At 42.3% G+C, this 25,591-nt stretch overlaps 1 protein-coding gene across 2 annotated transcripts; it reads left to right on the forward strand.

Annotated features, from left to right (window-relative positions):
* On the forward strand, positions 1-24,161 carry LOC125288101 (interphotoreceptor matrix proteoglycan 2-like). 2 transcript variants are annotated; one of them, XM_048234195.1, is made up of 20 exons: positions 1-252; positions 340-576; positions 2,718-2,884; positions 3,044-3,069; positions 5,298-5,330; positions 5,667-5,722; positions 6,522-8,092; positions 8,246-8,407; positions 9,649-9,707; positions 9,858-9,878; positions 11,290-11,543; positions 11,840-11,895; positions 13,763-15,346; positions 16,078-16,297; positions 17,727-17,937; positions 18,249-18,437; positions 20,208-20,409; positions 21,153-21,232; positions 22,300-22,378; positions 22,569-24,161. In XM_048234195.1, exons 1-19 carry the CDS (start codon positions 180-182, stop codon positions 22,337-22,339), a joined length of 5,241 nt encoding a protein of 1,746 aa, XP_048090152.1. In that variant the 5' UTR covers positions 1-179; the 3' UTR covers positions 22,340-22,378; positions 22,569-24,161. The 2 variants fall into 2 exon arrangements, with proteins under 2 accessions (XP_048090152.1, XP_048090153.1); XM_048234196.1 differs by lacking the exon at positions 5,298-5,330.
* Positions 24,162-25,591: the final 1,430 nt, after the last annotated feature.

Raw genomic sequence — 25,591 nt, forward strand, 5'->3', positions numbered from 1 at the left:
AGGGGACAACCCCCTGAAAAGAAATGGAATAAAGAGTAATATGGTTTGCATAGATTTTCGGGCCATGCAATTTTGTGTATGGGAAGTTGCCTATCAACACTATATTAAAGAGCTCAGAAGAAGGTATAGGTAAAATAGAAGTTTTTTGAGAATTGAGTGTTTCGGAGTATAGCTCTACAATGCCAGGCCTTTCTTGGATTTCTTGGATGTTGACGGTGGCGGTTTTAACAGGAGTCTTTCACATCTTCACAGGTAGGTATTGCCACATTCTCACCTGTATCATCGAACCAAACCATGTGGAGTTTGAGCAACATCTCACTTTTCCTTTCCTGTTTTTAGATGCTTCGGGTGGAATTCATGTGGACACTTTGTTACAGAGATACGACCAGGCAAACTCTTTGGATACCACTCGAGCTTTATTGACTCAGTCAATTTCAAAGGCCCATACATATAATGAGAGAGGGGCATTATCCCGAAGAAAACGAGATATATTGTTCCCTAATGGAGTTAAACTTTGTTCTCAAGAAACCGTTCAGCAAGTAATAGATAATCACCTGAGCTACTTTCACCTAAGAGGTAAGCTGTTGTGTTGGCAGATCTCTTTTTCTCTATCACAGTTAAGAAGAAGGCTTTGTTTATAAAGTGGTTATTTTTTGTCACAGTTTGACTTTTTTTTTGTTTGTTTTTGCATTATTTAAAATAACCTGGTACTTTTTCCAAGGCTAGTAGACAGGGATCACAAAAGGACACCAATGCTAATACTTTTATCACTTTGGAAAAGATCAATTGTTTAAAAAAACAGGGCAAAACTTGGGCAACCTATAATTACTTATCAGCCACATCTTGTTTGACATTTGATCTTTCCATTGTGAAAGATTAATAAGATTTAATCAGATACCAGAAGAAACGCATTGAACTCTCAAGCGATCCTCCAATTGTTGGCATCTTACATTTCATGCAGCATTGCCAATAGTGGGCTGATCAGCTGTTAGCATTTTACAGCGTAGAAGCTCTAAAGTGTTAGACTGGCCCGTTCCCGTGAGCCGACCCTCAGGTGGCTTCTTACAGCCTGTCAGCAGGGGCTGTCAGAGTCACACCTGCCTGAGGCTGAGCCGCCCGTCAGTCTGAACGGATCCGGCACGAGATTTCAGGCTACGCCTGCCCTGCACGTGTCACTACGCCCGTGGAAGCTTAGCAAGCCCCCGGCAGCAGGCTGGGATAACCACAGGCCCAGACCTTAGGGTGACCCTACTGCACACAAATAATTAGAACACTCATAAACATACAGAGTTTACAGGTAACAGATAGTTCATCATCATCAACCATTTTTTCAGGGAGAAATTGACTGAGCATCAAGCTCTTTTACAGCAATGCCCTGAGTTACAAAACATACAACAATAATCAAAATAACAAAACATTTCAAATGTTATGTCTAGTTAAAAACAAAACTAATTAATAGTAACTTAGTAATAGTACTTACTACTATGCTAAAATATTATTACTGCATTGTTATGTTGTTATATTACTTTTATATGTTCACAATGTTTCACAAAGCCTAAAAAGCCTGCTGTTTATGCTTGTGTTAAATTTTAGATATGGTTTCAGAAATTAAACAAATAATAAAAATAGAATTGAGGCTTCGTATGAGCATCTGAGGGCTCTTTCACAAAGCCAAACTGATGACTGCCTAATGGTTCTCTAGGTTGAACTGCTTTTTTAATAAGAGCATTCTGTAATAGTGGTGCAGTAGACACTGATCAGATGGGCTGAGGTGCCAGGAAAATATGAGACCCAGTGCTCCTTGCGAGTGGGCTTCTGGTTAGTCTTTCGGGCCTCCCGAGTTCACCGTGCAGATGTGGCCTGTCGAGAGGGAGAATGTTCACCGGTGTTGAAAATCGTCAAGGGTTAATGTCCCTCCAGTTATTTATTTTTCCAGAGACAGGCTACATTGAGAGAGAATGAGGAGTAACACATGTCTAAATAGCAATTTGCGTCCAAGCTGAGAATCCAATCCCTGTCTGGAATATATGACGCGTGCAGGGATCAAGAATCTTTCCATTATTGTGTCCGTTATTGCTGGTTTTTTTTTCACTGGATATCCATCTGTGCTGATGGGTCGAGAGATGTCAAATTCCACTTCAGCTTCGCCTGACTCTGCCATGGTGTTATGGCTCAACAGTTACTTTCAGGTCATGGGTATCCATCACAGTCTCGCTTTTCAAGAGAACTGCTCTTTTTCCAATGTGTCAATATGTCTCTAAGCCAGACAGGACTGAGTTAGCTACTCTGCAAATGATAAATAGCAATGTCATTTCAAATGCTTCATTATGATTCTTTACTGTGTGTACAGACAGGGTTAACAAACTGGTAAACACACTGGGCCAAACATGAAAGTGTGAGACAATATACACATCACAGCAAGGCATGTGATAGTAGCATATTGAAAAATGCCATGCATTCATAATGTGAAACACTAACACTACGCACCAATTCATGTCAGGTTATTTGAGAATGGTAGCTGCTGCACAGCTGTCTAAGATTTGGAAGTGAGGTCCAGCTGAATTCATGTTGTTGGCCCTTTGAATAAGAAACATTGTGTGTGTGTGTGTGTGTTGCGTGCATGCATGTGTTTCTGTGTGCATGTGTATGTGTGCATTTGCATTTGTGTGGTTGTGTGTGCATGTGTGTGTGTGTGTGTGAAACTTTTTTTTCTGCAGTGTGTCAGGAGACTGTGTGGGAGGCCTTCAAGATCTTCTGGGACCGTCTGCCAGAGCGAGATGAATACCAGGTCTGGATGGACAGATGCCAAGATGGCAGCGCCAGTGTGTTTGATATTGGCAGAGGTTTCAGCCAGTCAGAGGAGCATCTCACCCTTGTGCAAAACGTGAGCGAAAAGAATTGCTTATAGCCTCAAAGACAAACCCATGGGTTTTACAGAACATTTCCAGATGTATTGAGTGTAGTGTGCTATCTGTGTTCATTTTGGGTTACATACCAACTCACATCTATATCCATTTTCTTTTCCTTTTTTATGTTCTTTCAGAGAGTGTTAATGGCTTCATCCACTAGGTGAGTGTTCAGTGTTGGATTTCAGTTGTTATGAATATATCCTTGATTATTTCTGTTCAAGAGAGATTAAGAGGGGCAATGTGGAGCAGAGCATGTCTGTTACAATATAAACATTTCAGAGAAGAAAAAGTGCCCTGACTTGTCCCAATCGGAAAATTCTCTTTTGGTGCCAATGACAACTTCTCTGAGAAATAAAGAACCATACGTCTCTCGGTGTTGGGTTGTTTGAAAATGAGCACGTTCTACTTGGCACCAAATATGAATTCTCAGGCAGGGATAACTTTAGGAACCTTTGCCAGAACCTTTTTTAAAAACAGCTAACTCTTGTATTTCCCCCCATTTGTCTTGTATTCTTTTACACTCAGAAATAACAAAATGAAGGCTATCCTGCAGTAATACTTGACTGCATTTACACACTTGTATATGCACACACACACACAGACACACACACACACACACACACACACACACACACACACACATAGAACTCATATAGAACTGTCAAAGTATGCATCGACTTTCAGAATACATTCACATAAAAACAAATATGCCCTTACACAAAACTTTTCAAAACATATATATATATATATTAGGGGTGTGAATCTCTCATGTAAAAGACGATACGATTCGCATCTAGATACATGGGCACGATTCGATACAAGAAAAGATACATGTTTATAAAAAATGATTCAGTACGATTCGATGCGATGCGATTCGATGCAATTCGATGCAGTTCAAGAATGGAAAGCATTCTGAAAGATTTTTTATCATTTGCTCATAGTGCACATTCATTTTATATTATCAATTATCATGGTCATGGTTGTCAATTAGGCAAAAAAATTGTGTGAATATGATAATCTAAACTGAGGTTTGTTTCATATACTGTATTGAAATGAAAAAAGAATAGTCTACATTTCAGTCAAACACAGGGGCCAAGTACAACATAAAAATACATTTTTATAGACTTTATAGATCTTTCACAGATTTTATAGTTATATCTGATTGTTTTCATGTAGCTTTAGCCTTGTTGAGGTAAGACAATACCAAAATAAAAGCGCTTAAGAAACTCTTGGCTTTTTCTCATATAGCATGGCCTAGCCTACCCTACAAGAATAAAATAGGCCTACAAATCAATAAACTCTCTGGGCTTATTTTGTTCCAACAGTAGACCTAATGCAGAAACATATGCCACAAGTCTAAGTGAATATGAACAAAATCATTGGCTAATAATTTGTGCATCGTTTTAGCAGCAAGGGCCAAATTATTATTTAACATTAAGGAAATCCCTTCATCAAAGGTAAGGCTACTCTACAGACTATCGTTGCTGTTTAGGAATGCTATAAGTGTTTAATTTCGCGCTGGATTTCGAAAAACAAAAGCCGACCGAGTGCAAGTTGTCACATGCTTAAGTTGCAGTAGATGTATGGGTAATGAGGTCATTTGACAACTTTGGGCAATGAATGTAACCAAAAACAAACTGCATTACCCACAATTCCGTACCAAGTATAGTTTCAAAACCGGATATGGGACGAACGCGCTGCTTGGAATGTAAATGAGAGTCTGAGCGAGCAGAAAACGTGTAAGAATTGAGGTAAAAATATCCAAAAAATGAGCTACATGCATCAAAAGAATGAGAAGAAATTAGGGCGATGATGTAATTTAAAAAATGACAAGGTATAGTGCTGCAGAGATATCAACCTGAATTAGCATGCTAAATTACTAGCCACAGCCCGACAGGTGTCATAATACCAGTTTCGGCCATGGGTGGCGGTATGTGGGCAACATAACCACCAGCCAAACTGCAATACACGTGTCTCAGTTGTTACTCTAGGGTAGACCAACTCACTTTGGAGGTATACTGCCCCCATCTTTTATGGAATGTGGAGTATGAATTGATTTTTTGGCGGACATTACACATGGCACCTTTAACTGATTCATAACAAGTAAATCGATATAACGACCGGTTCATTTCAGTTTTTTTCCGATACGGGGCTTCACGTATCGATGTAGCCGTATCTTACACGTTAAAAACGGATACCGATATGTATCGGTTAATCTTTACACCCCTAATATATATATATATATATATATTTATATATATATATATATATATATATATATATATATATAACACACTTAGCCCAAAAAGTCAAATTTCTGATACAATTTGAGAAAGTTATTGTATTCACGTCTGGTATTCTCCTGGTCCTCTGCACCATCTGCTTCAGTGAGCCATTCAGCTCCTGGCCTGACATGTGCAGGTAGGCCTCTGGACCCTCATGGTTGCATCAAGGCTCTGTAGAACCTCTATGCTGTCTCCCCAAGCCTCCCCAAGCTTCGCCAACATCTTGTTGGTTGCTTATAGTCAAAGCTAGCATTTGCATGTAGCTTCCTTTTACTGTCCAATGCATCACAGGTGGTTCACTTTAATTGCATGCCACCAGAACCCAAACCATTCTGGTATCAGTTTGTTTCTCTTGAGGGTCGAGACAACAGAACTGAAAAAAAAACACCTGTTTCTAAGCCATTTTGTTCTGGAAACAGTTGTAATTTTGAACATTTGCACTGACTTAGCTTCTCATGTTACATCTGTGCAGACCAGACTCAACTGCTTCTCCAAAAGAGGAAACCATCCAAACCACCACTTTGGAAGGTCAGTAGTTTTTATTTTTTTCTCCCTGAAACCAGAAACACTATTACAGATGTGTGGCATTTTTGTGTCATTCTTTAATGCTGTTGCAGATAGCCTTAGCAACAGATTTCCTGCTGAAAGCTAATCACACACATTATTCTCAGAATAGCTCCTAATCCATCTTAGTGATATCACTCACTGGTGTCAATGAGCAGGATCAGAAACCCAGGCCTCACCGAGCAAAGACCTGAATGCACTTTGAATGCTCTTTAAGAATACAGATATAGCAATAAACAAAAGTGGTAACACATGTTAGCCATAAACATAAACAGAAGAAGCATAATACATTGGTAATATACATGTATTAGTGATCAATAAGGTCTGTACTAAGCCTCATAACACATTTATTAGGTCTTTATTCAACAATTTCTTATTTTTACTAAGTAGGTCATTTACAGTATTTTTGGTGAATACTAATTGGTCTTGAGGTTATTGACACATAAGTCACATATTCAGACAGTGTATTAGGAGTCTACTCTCTGTTTTGACCCATACTATATACCAATAACCTTTGACTATTAATTGAGAATAAGAAATTGTTCAATAAAGACTTAATACATGTGCAATGATTCTTAATACAGACCTTGTTGAACACTAGTACATACACACATTAGTGATGTAATAGTTGACATGTGTTCCCTAAACTAAAGTGTTACCACAAAAACTATGCACCTGAAAGAGTCTTTAATGTCTTTTTAGAGAAGCAATTATGTTGAATGTTAAAGTCAAAGATTGTAATTTTTAACTTCTTCCTTTACAGACATACAGATGGTGGTGACAGACCTTGAAGGGGACAGTGCTCCAGACCCCCCTTTAGAAACAGAAGTAGAGCAGGCCACTCCAGAGCCTGCAGCAGAGGAGGTCAGTGAGGGGCCTATTGCTGGCACTGATCTCCATGAAACACCTGAGGACACTGATGCGATAAGTCCCGAGACCACAGAGGAGGCTGTCGAGCAAGCTGCTGTTGAGGAGATAAGCCCGGTGGATATCTCAGAGGAAGCTGAGGATGCTGTTAAGGACGTCGTCCCAGATGTCACTGCGGAAGCCTCTGAGGAAGAGATAACCGAGGAAACGCCGGTGGACACAGAGGTTGGTGAAGAGGTCTCTGAGGAGGTCTCTGATGACGATAGAGGCGTGTTGAAGACAGCTGAGGAAGCAGATTCTGAGGGTGCATACGGCACTCCAGAGGTTGGTGAGGTCATTGTTGAGGCTGAGGAGGAAACAGCAGAGCCTACAGAAGGCATACATGAGGAGGCCGTTTCACCTGAAGAGGATACGGCAATAGAAGAATCACCTGATGAAGGAGAAGAGGAATCAATAGAGGAAGTGGTACCTTCAGAGGAGACAGTTGAAGAGGTTGTAATTGAGTCGGAATTACCTGAACAGGTTGTAACTGAGGAGGCAATACCAGAGGAAATTGAAACTGTGGAAGAAGAACCTGAGGAGACTGTAACTGAAGTGGAAGAACCTGAAGAGTCTGTAACAGAAGAATTACCTGAGGAAGCTGTCCATGAGGAGGAATCACCTGAGGAGGTTGTGCCTATTGAAGACGACTTACCTGAAGTAGGCGTAGAAGAAGAACAAGATGAGGTTGCACCTTCAGAAGAACTGTCCACAGAGAAGGATGATCATACAGCCACAGAGGACACACTTGTAGAGGCTGAATCTGATGTTGTCGAGGAGGCTCAGGAATCTGAGGCTGAGGAAACACCTGAAGACACCACCTCTGAAATCTATGAAGAGGAGATAACAGAGACTGCTGAAGAAGATGCTCCGTCGCCAGTTGCAACTGAAGACACAGCAGGCGCCCCAGAAGAGGTCACACCTGAAGTCACTGAAGAAGAAGTCGTACCTGAAGCAGCAGCAGTGGAAACATCAGAAGAAGAACTACCAGAAGCTGAAGAGGCGGCGGCAGGTGAGGATGAGGATGCTGCCTCACACACACCTGAAGGTGCACCTATTGAGGAGGCAGTCGTTGAAGACACAGGTGAGACTGCTGTAGACGAAGTAATCCCAGACACGACTGAGGAGGATTCACCTGAGGAGGCCACAGAAGAAAATGCGACTGAGGTTGATAAACCACCTGAGATTGTGGTAACTGATGATGCACCTGAGACTGTTGCGGAGGAGGATGGATCTGACACTGTAGCAGAACCGGAAACCGAAGCTCCAGGATCTGAAGAAGTTACAGTCCAAGAAGACATAGAAGACATTGCAGTGGAGGAGGAACCACCTCAAACTATAGAGTCTGTGGATATCACTGAGGAACCCACTACAACAACAACAACTGAAGCACCTATGGAAGAAATCATACCAGAGGAGGAAAATATGGTAAGCAGTACATTGTTATTTGTATATAACATTTTATTAATTTAGCACACGCATTACTAGTAAGCATTATTTTACTATTTCAAGACAAAAATGACGATATTCTGCCAAATATTTGGCTCACACTCACTGCTATTCTGATTTTGACCAATCCAGATCACCAACGAAATTGATGACATCGTGGCAAGGCCTATCAGACCAATGGGAGAGCACATAGTGGAGCTCAGCGTCAAGCTAAAGGGGGAATTTTATGACGACGCCCTAAGGGACCCGTCCAGTTATTTCTACCAGCGGCTGGCCGACCAGTTTACACAGAAGGTGGGATGGGAGCCCTGTTTCACTATCTCCTGTCTTCTATTACCGTTCTGCTTTTGCTCTTCTCACTGTGTTCTCTCCTGACCTCTCCATCCACTTCTGTTGTCTCCATTTGAACTTAGAGGAAACAAGTTGTGCAAGCTTAGCTCTAAAACGATTCCATAGTGTCTTTCTTGGCACACATTGAAAGACAAATGAAAAAAAGAGGACAGTTGTCATTATTATATATTTATTTTGTTGTCGCATTTTTTTAAATGATCTGTCAGGTAAATGCACTGTGGACAAAGCAGGAAGAGGGATTACTGGAACTCGGAGAGAGCACTGAGTGCAGCAGTTACCATAAGTTACATTTGCAAAGCTGCGAGTGACAGGCTCTGGGAAGGTTTCTGCTGCCTGGAAACACTAAGTTTATTCCCATCGCTGGAAGTTGCCATCGTGCTCTTGTGTGCTCCCTCTTTCTCTCTCTGGCAGCCTCAGTGTCTTAGTTTTATATCATAGCTGAGAACTTTTGTGAAGGAAATGTCGAGCATATGAATCAGTCAGTCCCAGAACAAATAGCAGGTGGTATCTGAATAGGAGTTGGGACTTTCAGGGATTGGTGTACAGGGGAAAGGCAGGCGCCAACCAATGATGAGCTTTTTGACCCTTGACAAAACGATGGCAAAATCCCCTGTGCAAAAAAAGGGAGAGAGGAAAGAGAAACATTAGTGTGTGATTGATTGCATGATGATTTTCCTGTAATATATTATGAGATGGGTCATTGGATGCGGATGGTTTCTCGTTGTAACAGAACAGATTTCAGTGTAAATCTGCATTTTGACAGCTTGAACCTCTAACTGTGTAAAGTAGGTGCTTGATTCAGTTTGGTTTGATCTGGTTCGTTTTGGCGTGGTCACTCAGATGACCTCTGACCAAAAAGTGCCTCTTAGACAGTTACATTTCTGTCAGATGGGCTAAGTAAAAACAATAAGTGATGAATTGATCTCTACAAATACATGCATGTACGTATACTGTAGTGTCATGCTGTCCCATCTTGTCATAATAATATGCATGTATTCTTTTGCACTAGAAAACATTTTTAAACCCTGAATGTGTCATAATAGGAAATACTGTGTGTCATGTCTTCCCCTCAAAGGATGTAATGTTCTCTTGCCCTTGCTTGGTACTTGCTGTTTTTGCAGCCTCCTGACTGTTGTGCATTCTTCTGGCTTATAATAATGGCATATATCCTCTTCAATATCTAGATTGAGGATGCATTCGAGCGACTTCCTGGTTTCAGGAGTGTGTTTGTGCTCGAGTTCAGGTAAGTTTCATCAACTTTCTAACTCAGGCATTCTAGTCTATAAAACACAATTTAATGAGAAAATTGGCTCAGGTATGTGATTTACAGTGGATTTCTCTCTCTGTCTCTGTCTCTCTCTCTCTCTCTCTCTCTTGATTCTCTTTTTAAAAGGCCACAGAAGGATATCCAAGGGTGAGTATTTGTCCCCCTGCTGAAATCAAAGTTTGACCTACATAATGAGCTCACTATTAAATATCTACATTTAACTGTTGGCAGTTAAGAATGAGTAACAATCCTCTCAGTTCTGTGACCATGAAAGAGTGGAGGAAAACCTGAAAATGCCTTTAAAAGCCATAAAATACAATCTGGAGAATGTTGAACTGGCCAAACGGGCAAGGCAAATACCTGTGTGTGAAGTTGCACTAGAGTGCGATAAATCCATCCTCTCGCAGTAGTAGCATCTTTCCCCATCCTCCTCTATTCTGCAGCTGCAAAAGCCCCCAAAAGCCCGTCCCCTCCTCTGCCTCACATGATGGGAAATTCATGTGACTGCATCTGGCATGGACAAGCCAAAGGAGTCAACCTCTCTGTCCCACCCTCTCAAAGCCCAGCCTTTTAATGACCTCGAGTACTAAGCCTCTGAAACGTTTATACAAGCACGACCAAGTTGCCCCACGTCTCTTATATCCCGACAGAGAATTAGAGGTGTGAGAAAGCTACAATCCAAATCGAGGCACCTTGTTTTATGGGCTTGTCTAGTCTCTGCCACATATGCTAATGGCTTACTATGGCCAATCACTCTTTAAATTGGATAAGTCCTTTGCTGACTGAGGGGGCCAGCTGCCAACCGTGATGGGATTATACGGAGAAGTTTATGACAAGCTCAATTTTCTCCGCTGTCAACCATCGTCAACGCCAGATTCTCTCGTGGTTTATCACTGGGGTTGCAGGCAAAACCGCATCATGGATAAATGCACGTTGCGAGCCCCCCGGGACTTTTAAAACCACCTTTACTTTCTCGGCAGTTTGTTCTGTAGGTCATGTAAAGCCTATTAGCGGGCAGCCGCTTTTATGGCACTGCCAGAAAGCCAGAACCTGAAGGGATAGCTCGACTGTCAGGGGAGAAGAAAATTGATCTGGTCGTAAACTCACCGGGTTTTTTCACACTTGTTGAAAAATGTGTGGCAAAATAAAAAGACAATAACTCTTGCGATCTAGGTCAGGGCCTACTTTCCATTCTCCGATAAAGCTTGCCCTTATGTGGCTCTCGTCAAGTTTTAGATGTGTACATAAACATCGAACTACTCTGGAAGCAATTTTCCAATTTTAGATGTTTGTTTCGTTTGTGTCCCATACCAGCCATAGTGCAGGTAAATACAGGTTTTGTCAACATATTTCTTGTAGTATTTTCTTGCTCATATAGTATAGGTTAAAGAAGCTGTTATCACAACCTACCATAATACATATTGTACTTAGGTTTGCATGACCCTGTTAGCATAACACATTATATGACATGTGATGTCTCATAATATATCATATCATGTTATATTGTATTATATTATATTATTATATATTTTATGTGACTTGCTTTATTGTCTTACAGTGGACTTGGAGTGGTGGTCCACTATGCAATCACTCTAGAGGGTGATAGAGCTGGACTGAGCAACGAAACCATGGACTACATCACCCTTCAGTCCAACTTTGTGGAGGACTCCTATCATGAGCCAGATGAGATACCCACGGTGGTCTACACAATCACAGATTTCCGCAACTACATCACAGAGGCCCTGCACAAAGAGAACTTTATTGGGAACACCACGCTGGACGTGGACCCGGATTCTCTCCAATTAGAGAATGGTACAGGCAGCTCTTAAAATCTGTGTTCAGCGAATTTGTTTTGGATTAGGTGCATAGAGGCTATGAATGTCATTTATCATTTCAGCCTTCATAGGCCTTGGGAAATAAATACAGTCTAATTCAGACCACACATGTAGTTAAAAGGTAAAACTAAACTTAAATGACGTGACCTTAAAAACCGGAATAATTGTGTGTTGCAGCACTATATCAGGAAAGCCCATCATGCAAGTAAACAGTGTCATGTAACCTGCTATGATGTTCAAACATGTCACTTGCTTTACTTTTGCCTTTTGCAGTTGAGACTTTGCTGCCAGTCAGACCAACAGGCAGAGCCATTGATTCTAATAACCTGGTGAGTGAACTGCACATTCTTCCTTCTAATTTAGATACAGTTTCCCTTCTGCAGAGTGTTGCAGATGGCATAGCCAATTTATTTATTTCAGTTCACCCCAGTGCCAGTGGAAATACTGATAAAATGTTATGTGTGATGAAATTGTGTAATACTATTCTCAGTTAAATGTGTTAAATGTGTTAACTCCTGCAAAAAAAGAGAAAAGTTTTTGTCTGAGGGAGTTCAAAATAATCTGCAAAAATGTAAGTCTATTTTCTACAAATCAAATCACAAGCCACCACTCAGTACGTTGTATTAAGCAAACTGTTGGTTCAATCACAATGAAATATCAAAAAGTATCTGTTTTTAATTTCCCATGACACATGTTGCTCTCAAGTGATCCACTTTCCTCATTGTGAGCTCTTTAATTAGAAAGGCAGATAGAAATGCCCTGGAAATGTAGGAATAATTTCAGAATTTACTGGCTCTGTTTTTCCCCTCATATTTGGCGAAATTGGCGCTTTTTACACGTCCCTTATTAAACTGATTTACAATCTTGTTTTGGCTGACTTGTACTGTCCGAGTCTGTATCAGGGAACATATGTTCATTCAGGTAATGGCTCGTTCTCTCAGAGGGACACATGGCTGTTATGGGAAGTATAAGGAGGCAACATCTGAGGTCAATTCATTATTCTTTCTGTCACGTTTGACAAACAGAGTTTTTAATGTTATCCTTTGGGCATTCACAGACCTTTTTATTTCTATGTTGTTGATGTCCAGGATGAAAGACAACAAAAGTCTGCCATAATGAACTGCAAGAGCTTAGTAGGGAGTCTTCATGTTGTTGGTCATCTGGGTTAACCAAAAAAATGAAAGCAAAAAAAAAAAAAAACTTCATGGCTGTAGGATACCATGTGCAAAAGGCCCTTAACAGGTCAAATGTGGAAATGAGGATAATTCAACTCAAATGCATTATTGCACAAGCTGCCAGATATTCTCATCTGTTGAAACATCCCACAAATCCATTCCTGATTTCTCTTTATCCTCGTGAATGTGTACGAAACACCAGGCCGAGTCATCTGGAGCCAGGCACACGAGATGCCGGGAGTCCTGTTGCTGTGTGCAAATCTATTTCCTTTTGCATGCCAGTATGATTTTTCCACTGTTCTTAGTCCGGAAAAGGGGTATTTCCATTGCAATTCACTGAAGAGGTTAAGGAGAATTTGTTCCACTTCAACCATAAGCGCAGTGTTTTGACTTTTCACATGTGTGTGCATGACGCTTCTGCATGGGCCTTTTCATTCAGCTATGTAGTACTGTGTGTATAAGTCAAAAGATGATGATGCCTCACAGTGATTCCTTTTTAAACCACAAAATAGCCATGCTGTGTTGCTTGTGAATGTACTCAGTGTACAGTAGGTGCCCATAGAATACAGCTGATGGGTTAAATCTGAATGAAAACACTGTGATGGGAGATTGTGTGTTTAGCATTTTAGTGTTTATCTTGAAGAACATACCAAGGATTGCCTCTACAAATTCCTCTGTGGAGATAAAGGCAGTCAGATTAACTTGTCCCTGGCTAGAACCACTTGTGTGTATTCTTAGACTCAATGCAGTCAAAGCCCGTCTTTCTCTCTTTCTCTCATACTGTTTATTGATAGATGACAACAGACATTGCCTCCAAGCTAATCAGGAGTGTGTAGACATGTGGACCTGAAATGTACTTTCTTCCTTTGCACAAAATCCGAGAAAATATACACATGGAGTTTGCTTGATATTTTATGTAAACACACAGACTATTCAGCACAATGCCCAAAGCTAATGTTTGCCAGTTGAAGACTAGATGTTACTGTGGTGTTGCCTTTTCATAGTGTTCTCTCTTATCCAGGACGATGTTCTTGCTGCTGAAAAACCCCCTGAGGTTCCTGGACAGGACATCACTGGCAATGACCTCTTTCTGAAAAAAGAGGACTTCCTGTTTGACCCTGTCCATCCATATGACCCATGGGTGGGCTCTCAGAGCGATGTGGCCAGTGAAAATGACGTCCTTAGCCTAGAAGAGTCGTTTACCCTGGCTCCAGCATCTACAAAGGGAGATGTTGCAGATGAATCCCTGGACTTTGGCTCGGGCTCTGGGTTTTCCGGGGATGAGCAGGGTCCCGACGTCTGGCCGTGGGAGCCAGAAACGTCCCCGCTGGACGAAGATGACTCAGATGTGACTGGTGAGAGCCTGGAAAAGCCGGAGGCTCCACATGAACCAGAGCAGGAGGCAACACCAGAGCAAGAACCGGGAGAAGATTCAGCCATCGAGGAGCCGTTTTTGGAACACAGACTAGTGACTCAGGACATCCGCACTCACCCACAGTACATAACCACCGACCAGGCCCCCGTGCGCTGGACCATGGAAACACTGAACGTGGAGCTTTCCATGCAGACAGTGGAAGCTTCAGGGATGTACGATGACTACTATCCAAGCGAGCCAACGGTTATGTACTTCTCAGTCACCGACGTACCTCTCCCCGAGGAACCTCCTACATCTGAGGTAGTGCTCATTGAACAGTCTCCAGAGGTTGCAGTAACAGAGCCTAGCCACAATATGGAAGCCTTGGAGGTCACCCCCCACGACACCTCCGCTATTGTGTCTGAAGACCAAGAGGCTACTGAAGATGTTAGAGATGTTGATGCCGAGTTACCTGCTGCTGTGAGCGTCGAAGAAGTTGTTGTGGAAGAGCATGACTTTGACCCAGATGAACAACCAGAGACTGGGGACCTGATAGTTATTGACGACAACATTGCTGAGGATGATGGAGGTGTTGAGATTTTGGAGGAGACAGGAAAGGACATCGAGCTCCCAACCTCTGAAAGTTCCCCTGGTGACATCTCGAACGAAGACCTCACAGAGGATGAGATGATTTCCGTGAGTGTGGCGACCGCGCTCCCAGCGCCCACCACAACCACCCAGTCCACCCCACTCTCTCCAGAGAAGGAGTCTCCTTTCACCCGTATATCCAACACGAACCCTGATGACGAAGAAACATCGGCCATCTTTCCATCAACCACCGAGTTCCCTCTCATTATGGAGGAGGCCAGCGATGAGACTCCACTGTATGGCATTGACACAGAGTCATACATCTACTTCGATGAGACAGAGCCTTTAGAGGAGGAAGGTGATGATGACTCTTTGATGATGCTTTATGAACCCACTTCATCTGTCACTGTCAACATTACACATGATGCCTCAGACCTCATATTCTTTGGCGACTCTGAAGATGACACTACCATGGAGATACCCACTCCAGATGCGCATACCATGGATGTCACTGAGATGGCCAGCATAGCCATGCCAATCAACCCAGGCAAAGCTCTGATGGTGTTCTTCAGCCTGAGGGTGACCAACATGAGGTTCTCGGATGATCTTTTCAACAAGAGCTCTGCTGAGTACAAGTCCCTCGAACAGAGGTTCCTTGAGCTGGTAAGATATGCTTTGTACTCAGACAATGAGGGCAGTGAGCTTTGACACAGTCTCCATACAAGCCACAACAAAACAATGTTTACTCACATAAATCAGCCTGTAAAAATAGCTCATCTGGTTGTAATGATGTTCTGTTTTCGTGTTCTCAGTTCATATGCCACTGGATGAGGAAAATCAGTGCATTGGCGAGCGCACAAATGGAATGATTTAGCTTATGTATTTGTTCATTATGGTACTAACTTCCAGAACTATTAACTGGATGAATGTTATACAATGGGATGGGATGCATAGTAGTTAAGCATCTAAAAATATGTTATATAATTATATACAGTAGTAGGCCTCAGAGATGGTCAATCCGGCTTCAGTCCTACCAAATATTTGTTTCAACCTGTAAAAACTAGCTGAGTCTTATTAGTTGAACTCTTTAGCACTGTAGGCCTGGTAGGCCTTTATTAATAATGTATATAGGGTTTTATGGTTGTAGGTCATTCTTTGGCAGTCGTACCACTGTCGACATGCTGAAGTTGTTTCTCTCAATCCCTCAGCCACTTAAATAACTTTCTGAAAACCAATTAGCATTAACCCCTAGTAATGAGCCTTTATGTGAGATTAACAATGCACTTCAGACCACTACGTTTACTTATGTCTTTTCTGAATTGGATTAGCAACAACCTACAGGTCCTTCTAATTACCATCCGGTTTTGTTGTTAATGACCTTCATTTCTCTGCAGCTTGTTCCTTACCTGCAATCCAACCTGAGCAACTTTGAGAACCTAGAGATCCTTAACTTCAGGAATGGCAGTGTTGTGGTGAACAGCAGGATGAAATTTGGCAAACCAGTCCGAAATGAAGTCACCACGGTTGTCTACCTCATCCTGGAGGATTTCTGCAACACAGCATATCAAACCATGAATTTAGCTATTGACAAATATTCTCTGGATGTAGAATCAGGTAATCATGCCAATTCTTTTCCAGGAAACAGTATCATTGTCATCCATGTCTGTATGTAACTGGTAAATATTGATATTTGTAAGAATATTCAAGATTAATAGCAGACATTGGCACCAATAACCAGACATTTGGAAATGTGGGATTTGAAGGTGGGATTCTATGGTTGACCGCCAAAGAAATGTAATGCCAGATGGGGTTTGTCAATGGTATGGCTTAGGCCCATAAGTTGACAAACAAACAGTGACACTGACAGGTCAGAGGCCAGAGTTGTGCAGAGCCCCTGGAGTAAGTGGGGTCAAGGGTCCAGGTCAGCAGCATAGTCCAGCTCACTTATCCACCAGTTCCTGACAGGCACTTTATGGGTCATACACAACCTGAATACACTCAATAGTAACCTATTCCATTGCACTCTATTCTTTAATGGTGGTATGAATCATCTGATTATCAAAGTATGAAATTAATTAATTTTGACATATAATACATTACCTCCCTCATTTTGGGTGTTAATTGCATCAAATCTCAAAATATCACAATTGCAGTTGTGTCCTTTGGCAACGTTCATTCTCATGTTCTATTTCACTTTGTATAATATAGGCTACTGTATATTTTTTATACAAAAAATGGCAATCTTCTATAAAGGTGTTTCATAATGTAAGCTTCAATATAACCGCCTTAAATGCCAAAACGTGTCTCAAAATAAGGCTGTGACCAAGAATCACCCCATGTGTAAAAGACCAATAATACCAAATTATGTAAGCAGAGTGTTTCCACACTGAGTGCCATTGATGCTGTTCTCAGAGCCCCCTCACTCAGACTGTTCCGAAATGGGTGACATGGTCAGCTAATATGTGCTGGGAGACTGAGAGGGGGGCGGGCACTGGTACTAGACTGGTGAGTCACTAGCTGTATTTATCGTCACTGTCTGTTCCCCCTTGGGGACTCTGGCTTGGCTCTGGTAATCTGTCTGAGCCAGTTAGCTGTCACAAAATGACAGCTCATCATATCTTATTGCTGAATCATTATGAGCTTGAGAGACTTATAAACACAGCAGGGTCTAAGCATTTATTGATGCCAGCGCAACAAGAGGTGCTTCTAAACAGGAAGAGGATCTAAGATTTGATCCTAAATGTGTTTGATATTCCTCTGAGATCCAAAGTTAGAGACTACTGTAAACCCAGCACTGCTGTCCCTTTCCTGAAAACCAAATCTAAAGTTGATGTTTTTTTCCGACCAACTGTTCCTTGACCAGTTACAATTGGTGATCACATGTTATTACATTGTAATAACAATCCACCAAAAGTTTTGCAAGCTCAGTCGAATCCAGATTTACATGCAGAATTACACACTCATATAAATCTCACTTACATAATCTGTGCTGCATGTCATGGATTGATCTCTATCAGTCGTTTGGCTCTGTTTGCTTCTTCAGGTGAAAAGGCAGACCCATGCAAATTCCAGGCATGTAACGAGTACTCCAGGTGTGCGGTGAACCGGTGGTCCGGCGAGGCGGAGTGCGTGTGTGACCCTGGCTACTTCAGTGTGGACAGCCTGCCGTGCCAGAGCATCTGTGACCTTCAGGAGGACTTTTGCCAGAACGATGGGAAGTGTGACATCATCCCCGGCAAGGGGGCCATCTGCAGGTGAGTGTTAACAGCATCGGAGGGAAGTGGGAGGTAGAAAAGCTTGAAAAGAAAACTAGATGCAGCTGCAAATAGCAACAGGTCACCCGTTGAGAACAAGACACTCGTCTCCTAAGTAGAACGTCTAAAGGAAGCTAGGAAAGAATCTTTGCGCTTTTGCTGAAGATGAAAGTGCATGTGTTTGTATATTAGAAGTTAAATCATGTCCTTTCCAAAGTGGTTGACTAACAATGTGCTGTTCAGCTGCATAACAAAAGCATAAACTAGATGCAGTTACTCCAGCTGAACTAGTCATGCTTTGGTCACTCTAGGTGTCGTGTGGGTGAGAACTGGTGGTATCGCGGAGAGCGCTGTGAGGAGTATGTGTCTGAGCCGATGGTGGTTGGCATCGCCATCGCCTCAGTGGCCGGCTTCCTGTTGGTGGCATCAGGCGTGATATTCTTCCTGGCCAGGACACTGCGGGATGACTATGACAAGGATGACTCAGAGGACCCTCTAAGGTAAGGATCAGACAGTAATTCACAGATATTAGCATGGGCATTAGCAGTAGCATATTAGCATGGGATTTGCTGTGATTACTGTCTTGTCTCTGCATCAATACCTACCCCACAGAATTATAAAAAGAGAAAGGAGAGTGACAAGGATGACAATTCAGTGGAAGTTTGTTGCATTTTATATTAAATTGCTGTACCTTTGGATTGTTTTCTTTACTTACATTTAATTACATTTATAAATGTATTAACTGTATATAGCAAAACACATTTACATTAATTTTCTTACAGCCTAGTTCATGATACATTGTACAAGAATATTTGCTATTTTTTTAATATTCACACAATGTGGGTAAATGGGTAATTACAATGTTACAATGTACAAATTAATATACATTTCCAGTTACCCCAAGTTTTTTGTTATTGTTTTGTTCTTGGTTGCTCTCTGATCTGTGTGGTGTAAAATTTATTTTAGTCTACTAGTAATTACAAATAGGCGTTTTTAGGAAGAAAACAGCTACAAAAGAAGTTCTCTCTTCTGAATGTTTAATGCAAATCTTATTGTCCCTGTTTTCTATCTCAATTTTCTTTTACATACATTTAACGGTTTAGTGCTGCAGAGCATTAACTAGCCTACTTATTCCATAATTTGTTGTTATAAATTAACCAGAAGAATACTAGGGCACGACAAAGAAACCTATCCATCGTGTGCATGAACAAATTAAAGAGTGTTCATGCATAGCGTGTGCATGGTCAATGGGTCACTCAAACCTCTTCATCCTTGCAAGCACGGACAGATTGTGAGGATCTGTCCTACGTTGTTTGGGTCCAAGGAGAAAGTTATTGCATGTATGGCCAAATCCCACGCTCTTTTCAACCCAGCAGGAAGTGCTGGAGCTGATTTGGCAGCCATGTTGCATTTTGAATAACAAATCAGGACATGTTTATTCAAAAGTCTCAAAACACTCCTGATTGTGTTTAAACATGGTCGGTTGTGTCAGGATCAACAGTGTGTCCGGCATGCATGCTTCTGGTGGCTTAAAGGTTCTCATTGTGCTCTATCTATCAAAACCCAGGCCACTTCAAGGGGAGACGAGAACAATTCCTGCTACACTGGTGACTGGTGTCCCCTAAACATCCACTCCCCCCTCTGAGCTGCTGTGCCACACAACTCCCTCACATTCAGCACGGTGGGGTGTCGAGAGTGTAGCTTTTAGTGACTCATTTGCAACCAGTGAACTGTGATGCCTCAACCGCCAACACATTTCACTAGGAGAGTAATGAGAAGGGGGGGGGGGGTATAACAAACGCAAGTTCCAGAGGACACTGTATCACAGTAGGAACAGATTAACGAGTCGGCGAGTGATGCAACAGCTCAGCGTGAGATATCACAATGCGCCAGAGCTGTAGGTCATCACGTACCAAATGCCACCACCACGGCGGTAGGCCTCCCAGAAGCCGTTCTAATGCCCCACACCGAGGAAGGGGTCAAGTCTTAATCGTCTAGTCAGACTTTCCATGGCTGGACGTGCAGATAAGACTGCAAGTGTTATAAATAGCTGGAGACTTTGTCTCTGTGTATGTGTTTGTGTGTGTGTGTGTGTTAGTGTGTGTGTGTGTGTGTGTATGTTAATGTGTGTGTGTGTGGGATGGGGTTGGGGGGCTGTGGGCCATCTCAGCTGCCCATTGGGGACTGCTATCACGTACTATGAGCAGAATACTGTAGGTGACTAACCGGTGTCTGCCTGCCACGGCTCCTTTTATTGTTGTCCCCGACAGACATGGCGAAAGCGAGCCGTCCCTGGAGAGGGCCACCAAATACAACCCCATGTTCGAAAGCGACATTGCTGTCGGGTACAACCAGTACTACAGGCGTTACCCAGACATGCCAGGCTACAGCAATGTCAGTACAGACGCCTCCAATGAGTTTTGCAGTGAGGAGATCAAACAAATCTACGAGAACAGCCAACTCTCCAAAGAGGTACGTCATGAATGTTTTCTTCAAGGCTTCTTGGAGGTATGTGAGTGTGTGTGTTTCTTCGTGTACACTCGAGTGTACCTGGCATTTGCAGATACTCTCCCGCTGTGTGGCTGGACTTCCTGTGCACTAACTTCACTCATAAAAAATAATAATCCGTGTCTGTTCTGAAATACTCTCCATGTATTTTAATGAAAAGAAAGCATGACTCCCCCCTTTGTCAGGAGACTTCATCTGATTTATGGCCGCTTTATGACTCCGTGATCTTTTTAACATAAATTTAAGGGCACACATAAAAAAACTGACATATCTATGAGGTTTCGCATATCCAAACAGTTAATGTGACATAAAGATATAAATTACACCATTTATGTAATAGCCACTGTTATTCTTGTCTGCTGAGATTAATCCCCCCTCTAACTAATTTCGATGGGTGATGGCGTCATTGGAATTGCGTTTCATTTGTTTTTCTTGGTGTGAATCGGGAGGGAGTAAATATGTCACTTGCTGAGCCTCTCACCTGTGACACTACTGATGTGAGAGCTCTTGGCCCAGACGCCACCTGACCGTGGGCGGTCTGGTCAATCTGGTGCTTTTTACGGAAGCGCCTCGAGTTATGTAACCGCCTCTCCTCCTTTCACTCTTCTTCCCCCTCTTCTTCCTGCTCTGTGTGATCCCCTCTTCCATCCCTCCATCCCTCATTCTCTCTCTCCCTCCTCTCTCTCTCTCTCTGTCACCTGGTGCAGGAAATTGAGGAGCGCATACGGGTAATTGAGCTGTACACCAAGGACCAGCAGTTTGCAGACTTTATGCGGCAACACCAAGTGTGAGTGTGACTTGTTATTATTATTACTACCACCTGCAAGTGTAGTCAAGGAAACGGGGGAAGACAGCCCACCTGAAATACCAAACCTCATTAGAGAGCACGAGCTCCGAAGATGGAAGGGGGATGTGAAAGGCGGCCGCCAAATCCTCTCTGGCCTTTCACCCCCAGTCTCCAGCCCAGCCTCCTGTGGAGAACTTCTTCCCCCGCTGTGCCACCTTTGATCAGGTGGATATATCATTACTTGTGCAAACACTGAAAAACGATCCCCCTCCTAAGAATCAATGGAAGGGGGCTACACGTGGCCAAAATCCATCAAAATATTTAAGCAGCACTGCACTGCACAAGATCTAACAGATCACATTAGACACTGTAGGAGAGATGGGAGTGGAGAAGTGCGGAAGAAGACATCCGAAACTGGTGAGGACCTGATTGAAGGCTGCACTGTTTTGTCTAGAGCGTCCAATTCCAGACAGACATCTCATCTGGAGGAGGCCTTTTTTTACCTTGAACAGGTGTAGAGTTCCAGACAGAAACAGTGCAGCCGGTCATCGTGGAGACTAACATCCTTAGCAGCTGTGAACACAGGGGGAGAACATTTCACAGGCTGTACCCAAATGTCCTGAGGAGAAGGACTGATGGTCTGGGGTAAGAAAGAGAGAAAGAAAGAAAGAAAGAAAGAAAGAAAGAAAGAAAGAAAGAGAGGAAGAGAGAAACCAGAGGACTGTGGGTAGTACTGGACATTGAACACTGGGGAGCTGTGAGGGCAGGGGGATAAAGCTGGAAATTGCAAGTGCAGCCCAGCTGTCTGGACCATGTTAGCTCACAGCCTGAAAAAGACCAACCAGCACACTCATCTGCCACTGATTTCTCCATGATTGTCCTGCACTCAAAGTGCCAAGGGCTGTCCCGTCGTTTACCCCATTGCTCCTGCTGCTGTTTGTTGTTGTTTTTTGTGTTGTTGACAAGCTGAATTCTTTTTTTCGATTGCGTGCCATATTGTGTAGCACTATACACTGTCAGTAGCCACCAGATTAATAGCTTCTGTCTTGTCTTGTTTTGAAACGCAGGATCTTGGACAATCGGAGAGACAGCACGTCCTCAATATAGAACTGTGGGGAGCAGAACCCAACTGCTTAGAACCACAAGGTACCCTTTTGGTGTTCCAAGAACCTATACTAGAATGTGTCCATCAAATTATGCAATATGAAATAAGCAAAATGCTATATGTTAATGGCCAAACAACATTGAAACATTGAGTTTTGTTGGAGTGCAATATAGCATGAACTTTGATAACTGTCTCCCATTTTTCTCAAATTTTTGTCTCTCATTCTCTCAGAACCCTGCCTTTGTCTTTGAAACAAAAAGAGAGATGTCCTGTGTTGCCATGGTGTTCCTTATAGCCTTGGAGGAAGACTGGAGATATGGGAAAGGATGTTTCAGAGGCCAGTTTCTGGTCTCTTCTCTGTGATGGTGAAAGTGCTTACCAGTGGCTGGACATGAAAGACTTTGTCTTTTCTTTTTCTTGTGGGATATGAACTACTTCTTTTTTGAATGTTTGATCTGCGTGTGATTGAAGCATTTCTTTTTTGTCTTTCTTTTTTCCCATTTCCTCCTTGTTGGATCCAGCCAATACGTTTCTTAAAAAAACATAACCAAAAAAAACTTGCAGCAGACTTTTTCAGACAAACAGTCAACCAACCATCAACCAAACCATATGGTGAAGTGAAACATTAAGTCAAAAGTCAATGCTCTTAGTCAAGCCTTTAGCTGTACTGTAAAACTACATGGTAGGATGGTCTGTACCACTTTTTCACGGTCTTGTTTTTTTCTTACTCATCCTCAGTCATCGGTGCCTTCATTTGGTTCCCTGGTCTTACTTATTGTGTGTGGTTGGGGCACTGCTGTGTCTTGAAATAAGGGATAGCCTAGCCTAGTCCAGCCTAATTTGGAAAGTCTCACTGGAATTCCAATATTCTGGAGAATTCACTGGACGCAGGATTTAAAATTCAACAGTGCTTGTGGCATGGTTCTGACCTAGGAAGCTCTGCTTCTGCATGGAGTTGAAATGGACTCTCTGTAAATAATCCTTTGAATATGTATAACCTGCATCATGTTGTTGTCCCTCTCGGAACCTTTGGTTTTGGAGGCTGGTGACACATGTTGGGAGACTGAAAATGATGGCTCTAGTTCTCCAGGTAGAGAACCTTGTTGGTTTAAGGAGGGAGGTTGGCACGTTACCGTTCTCTAACCCTCTGCCTCTACTACATGGGTAATGGGACAATGGTGGAATGGGGGGGATTTTAAAATAGAATTTAGAAAGACAGGTAATACAGCAAAATTTGAATGGCATGTGTTGTTGATGATTTTTGGTGCTTGGTAGTCATGGCCTGGGCATCTTCTGCTAAAAAGCTATCAGAAATATTTATATGGCCATGTTTAGTTTTAAAAAAATATATAAGATGTTACTGTTAACATCATTACAAAAACATGGGTCTGTCAGGTTTTTGGATTTAAATTCACCCCAATCGATTTAAAGTTTAATTTGTTATGCCATTTGAATTGATTTTCTCCAGCAGATGGGATTCATTTTTACCACTATATCACCTACAAAACAATGTTAATAGTATGTGAGATTTCTGTCACATGTACTCAGATACTGTACTTTGAGGAAGTATCTGCAACATCCCCTTCTGTGATCCAAATGCTCCCTGGTGTTTTTCTTTCGTTTCATACTCCAGGGCATTTGCAGCCGCCCATCCCTGTAACTGTTGAGGAAAATCAACTGGACATGACTTTAAATGCAATTGTCTGTGACTATGCTTATGGTGGAGTAGTATGAGTATTGTAGGCTGTGGGGCAAGATGTCATTGCATACAACGGAGGTTGTTTGTTTTTGTAATAAATCCATTTCTCAGAATTTTTTACTATATCATATCTGTCATTTTCATTTTTAATGAGAATATAGGAAATATGTATCTTACAAATATGTATATATTTGTGCATCTCTCTCTCTTTCTCTCTCCTCTCTCTCTCACACACACACACATGCTTTCTGTCTCTCTCGCTATACCTCTCTCCCTCCTTCCATCTTTGGACAGCTGATAAAGAAGTTAGCTCTTTTTGTCCTGTTTACTTTGGGCATCCAGGTCTGCTTGTGTCCTTCTGTTTCTGTTGGCAGACTGTGATAGCTGAATCTTTACCTTGTCACTCAACCTACGGTACAGTACAGTAGTCTATTTGACCATTTCCACTTATTTGGTTTTCTTGTGCTGTTTCCATCCAATAAGTAATTCTGTCTGTTAATAATAATGTGGTTAATTTTCTTGACAATGGAATGAATTTCCTGAGGTCAGTACTGGTATCTTGTGCACTGTTCTTTGCTCTTAAGGACTTTGCCTCCCACCCCCAAAAGTATCTGCATTTCATACGATGTCATTTGATGAAAGATACACAGATACATTAAAGATACATTATGGTTTAGAATTATGAGAACAAAGGAGGTGGGAGATCCCATAAAAGAACAAGCTGAAGCCATCTCATCGTCTTCTCAGATGGTTTCATCACTTCCTCGCCAGGTTACTTCAGGTGACATTTACGTATGGTGGTTCAGGCTGGACACTGTCCAGTATTGCTAGTCGGCGATTGAATCACTCTAACTCGGAATGACAACCCGCTTAGGTGAAAACTCATGGGTTATTTTGAGACTTCGGAAGCGACACCCACAAGTAAACAGCAACTCGGACAAATCAGGGCTTGACGACATGAGTGTTTGTGTGTGTGTGTGTGTATTTGTGTGTGTGTGTTTGTGTGTGTGTGTGTGATTTTCTCATGACAGTATGTTTTTCAGAGTAATTGCCCATGTAAATAGGTGGAATCACGTAATGGTTTTCCCCAGCTCAAGCCGACTGTTTTCTAATGACATTTCAGTCTGCCTTCAATCCCAACACCCATCCAAAGGCTTTGTGATACTGAAGTGACATTGGCAATGGTGATGAGTCATTACAGTATTGAGTTATATGTTTGAAATGGGGAAAGTCCCATGCCATCGTAGTGTGTGCTGTTGTGGCGCCTTGACAGCCGCACTTTTTCTTGGATGTGCCCCCAGGTCCGATTTATCCCTCCCCAGCCATTTCAGATGAATAGCTGGAAATCAGCACGTCGAGAAGAACAACTCCCCTCTCTTTCTTGCCTTTTCCCTCTCTCTCTCTCTCTGTTTGTCTCTCTCACGCAAACACACACATACCTTTCACTCCCTCATTCACTCTTTTTTTTCTTTCTTTCTTTCTTTCTTTCTCTCCATCTTTTTCCATTTCTCTCTATGGCACATTGCACTGCCGCATGACAGCGCAGCGACCACCT

This window comes from Alosa alosa, chromosome 23, assembly GCF_017589495.1.
Source record: "Alosa alosa isolate M-15738 ecotype Scorff River chromosome 23, AALO_Geno_1.1, whole genome shotgun sequence".
Lineage (NCBI taxonomy): Eukaryota > Metazoa > Chordata > Actinopteri > Clupeiformes > Clupeidae > Alosa > Alosa alosa.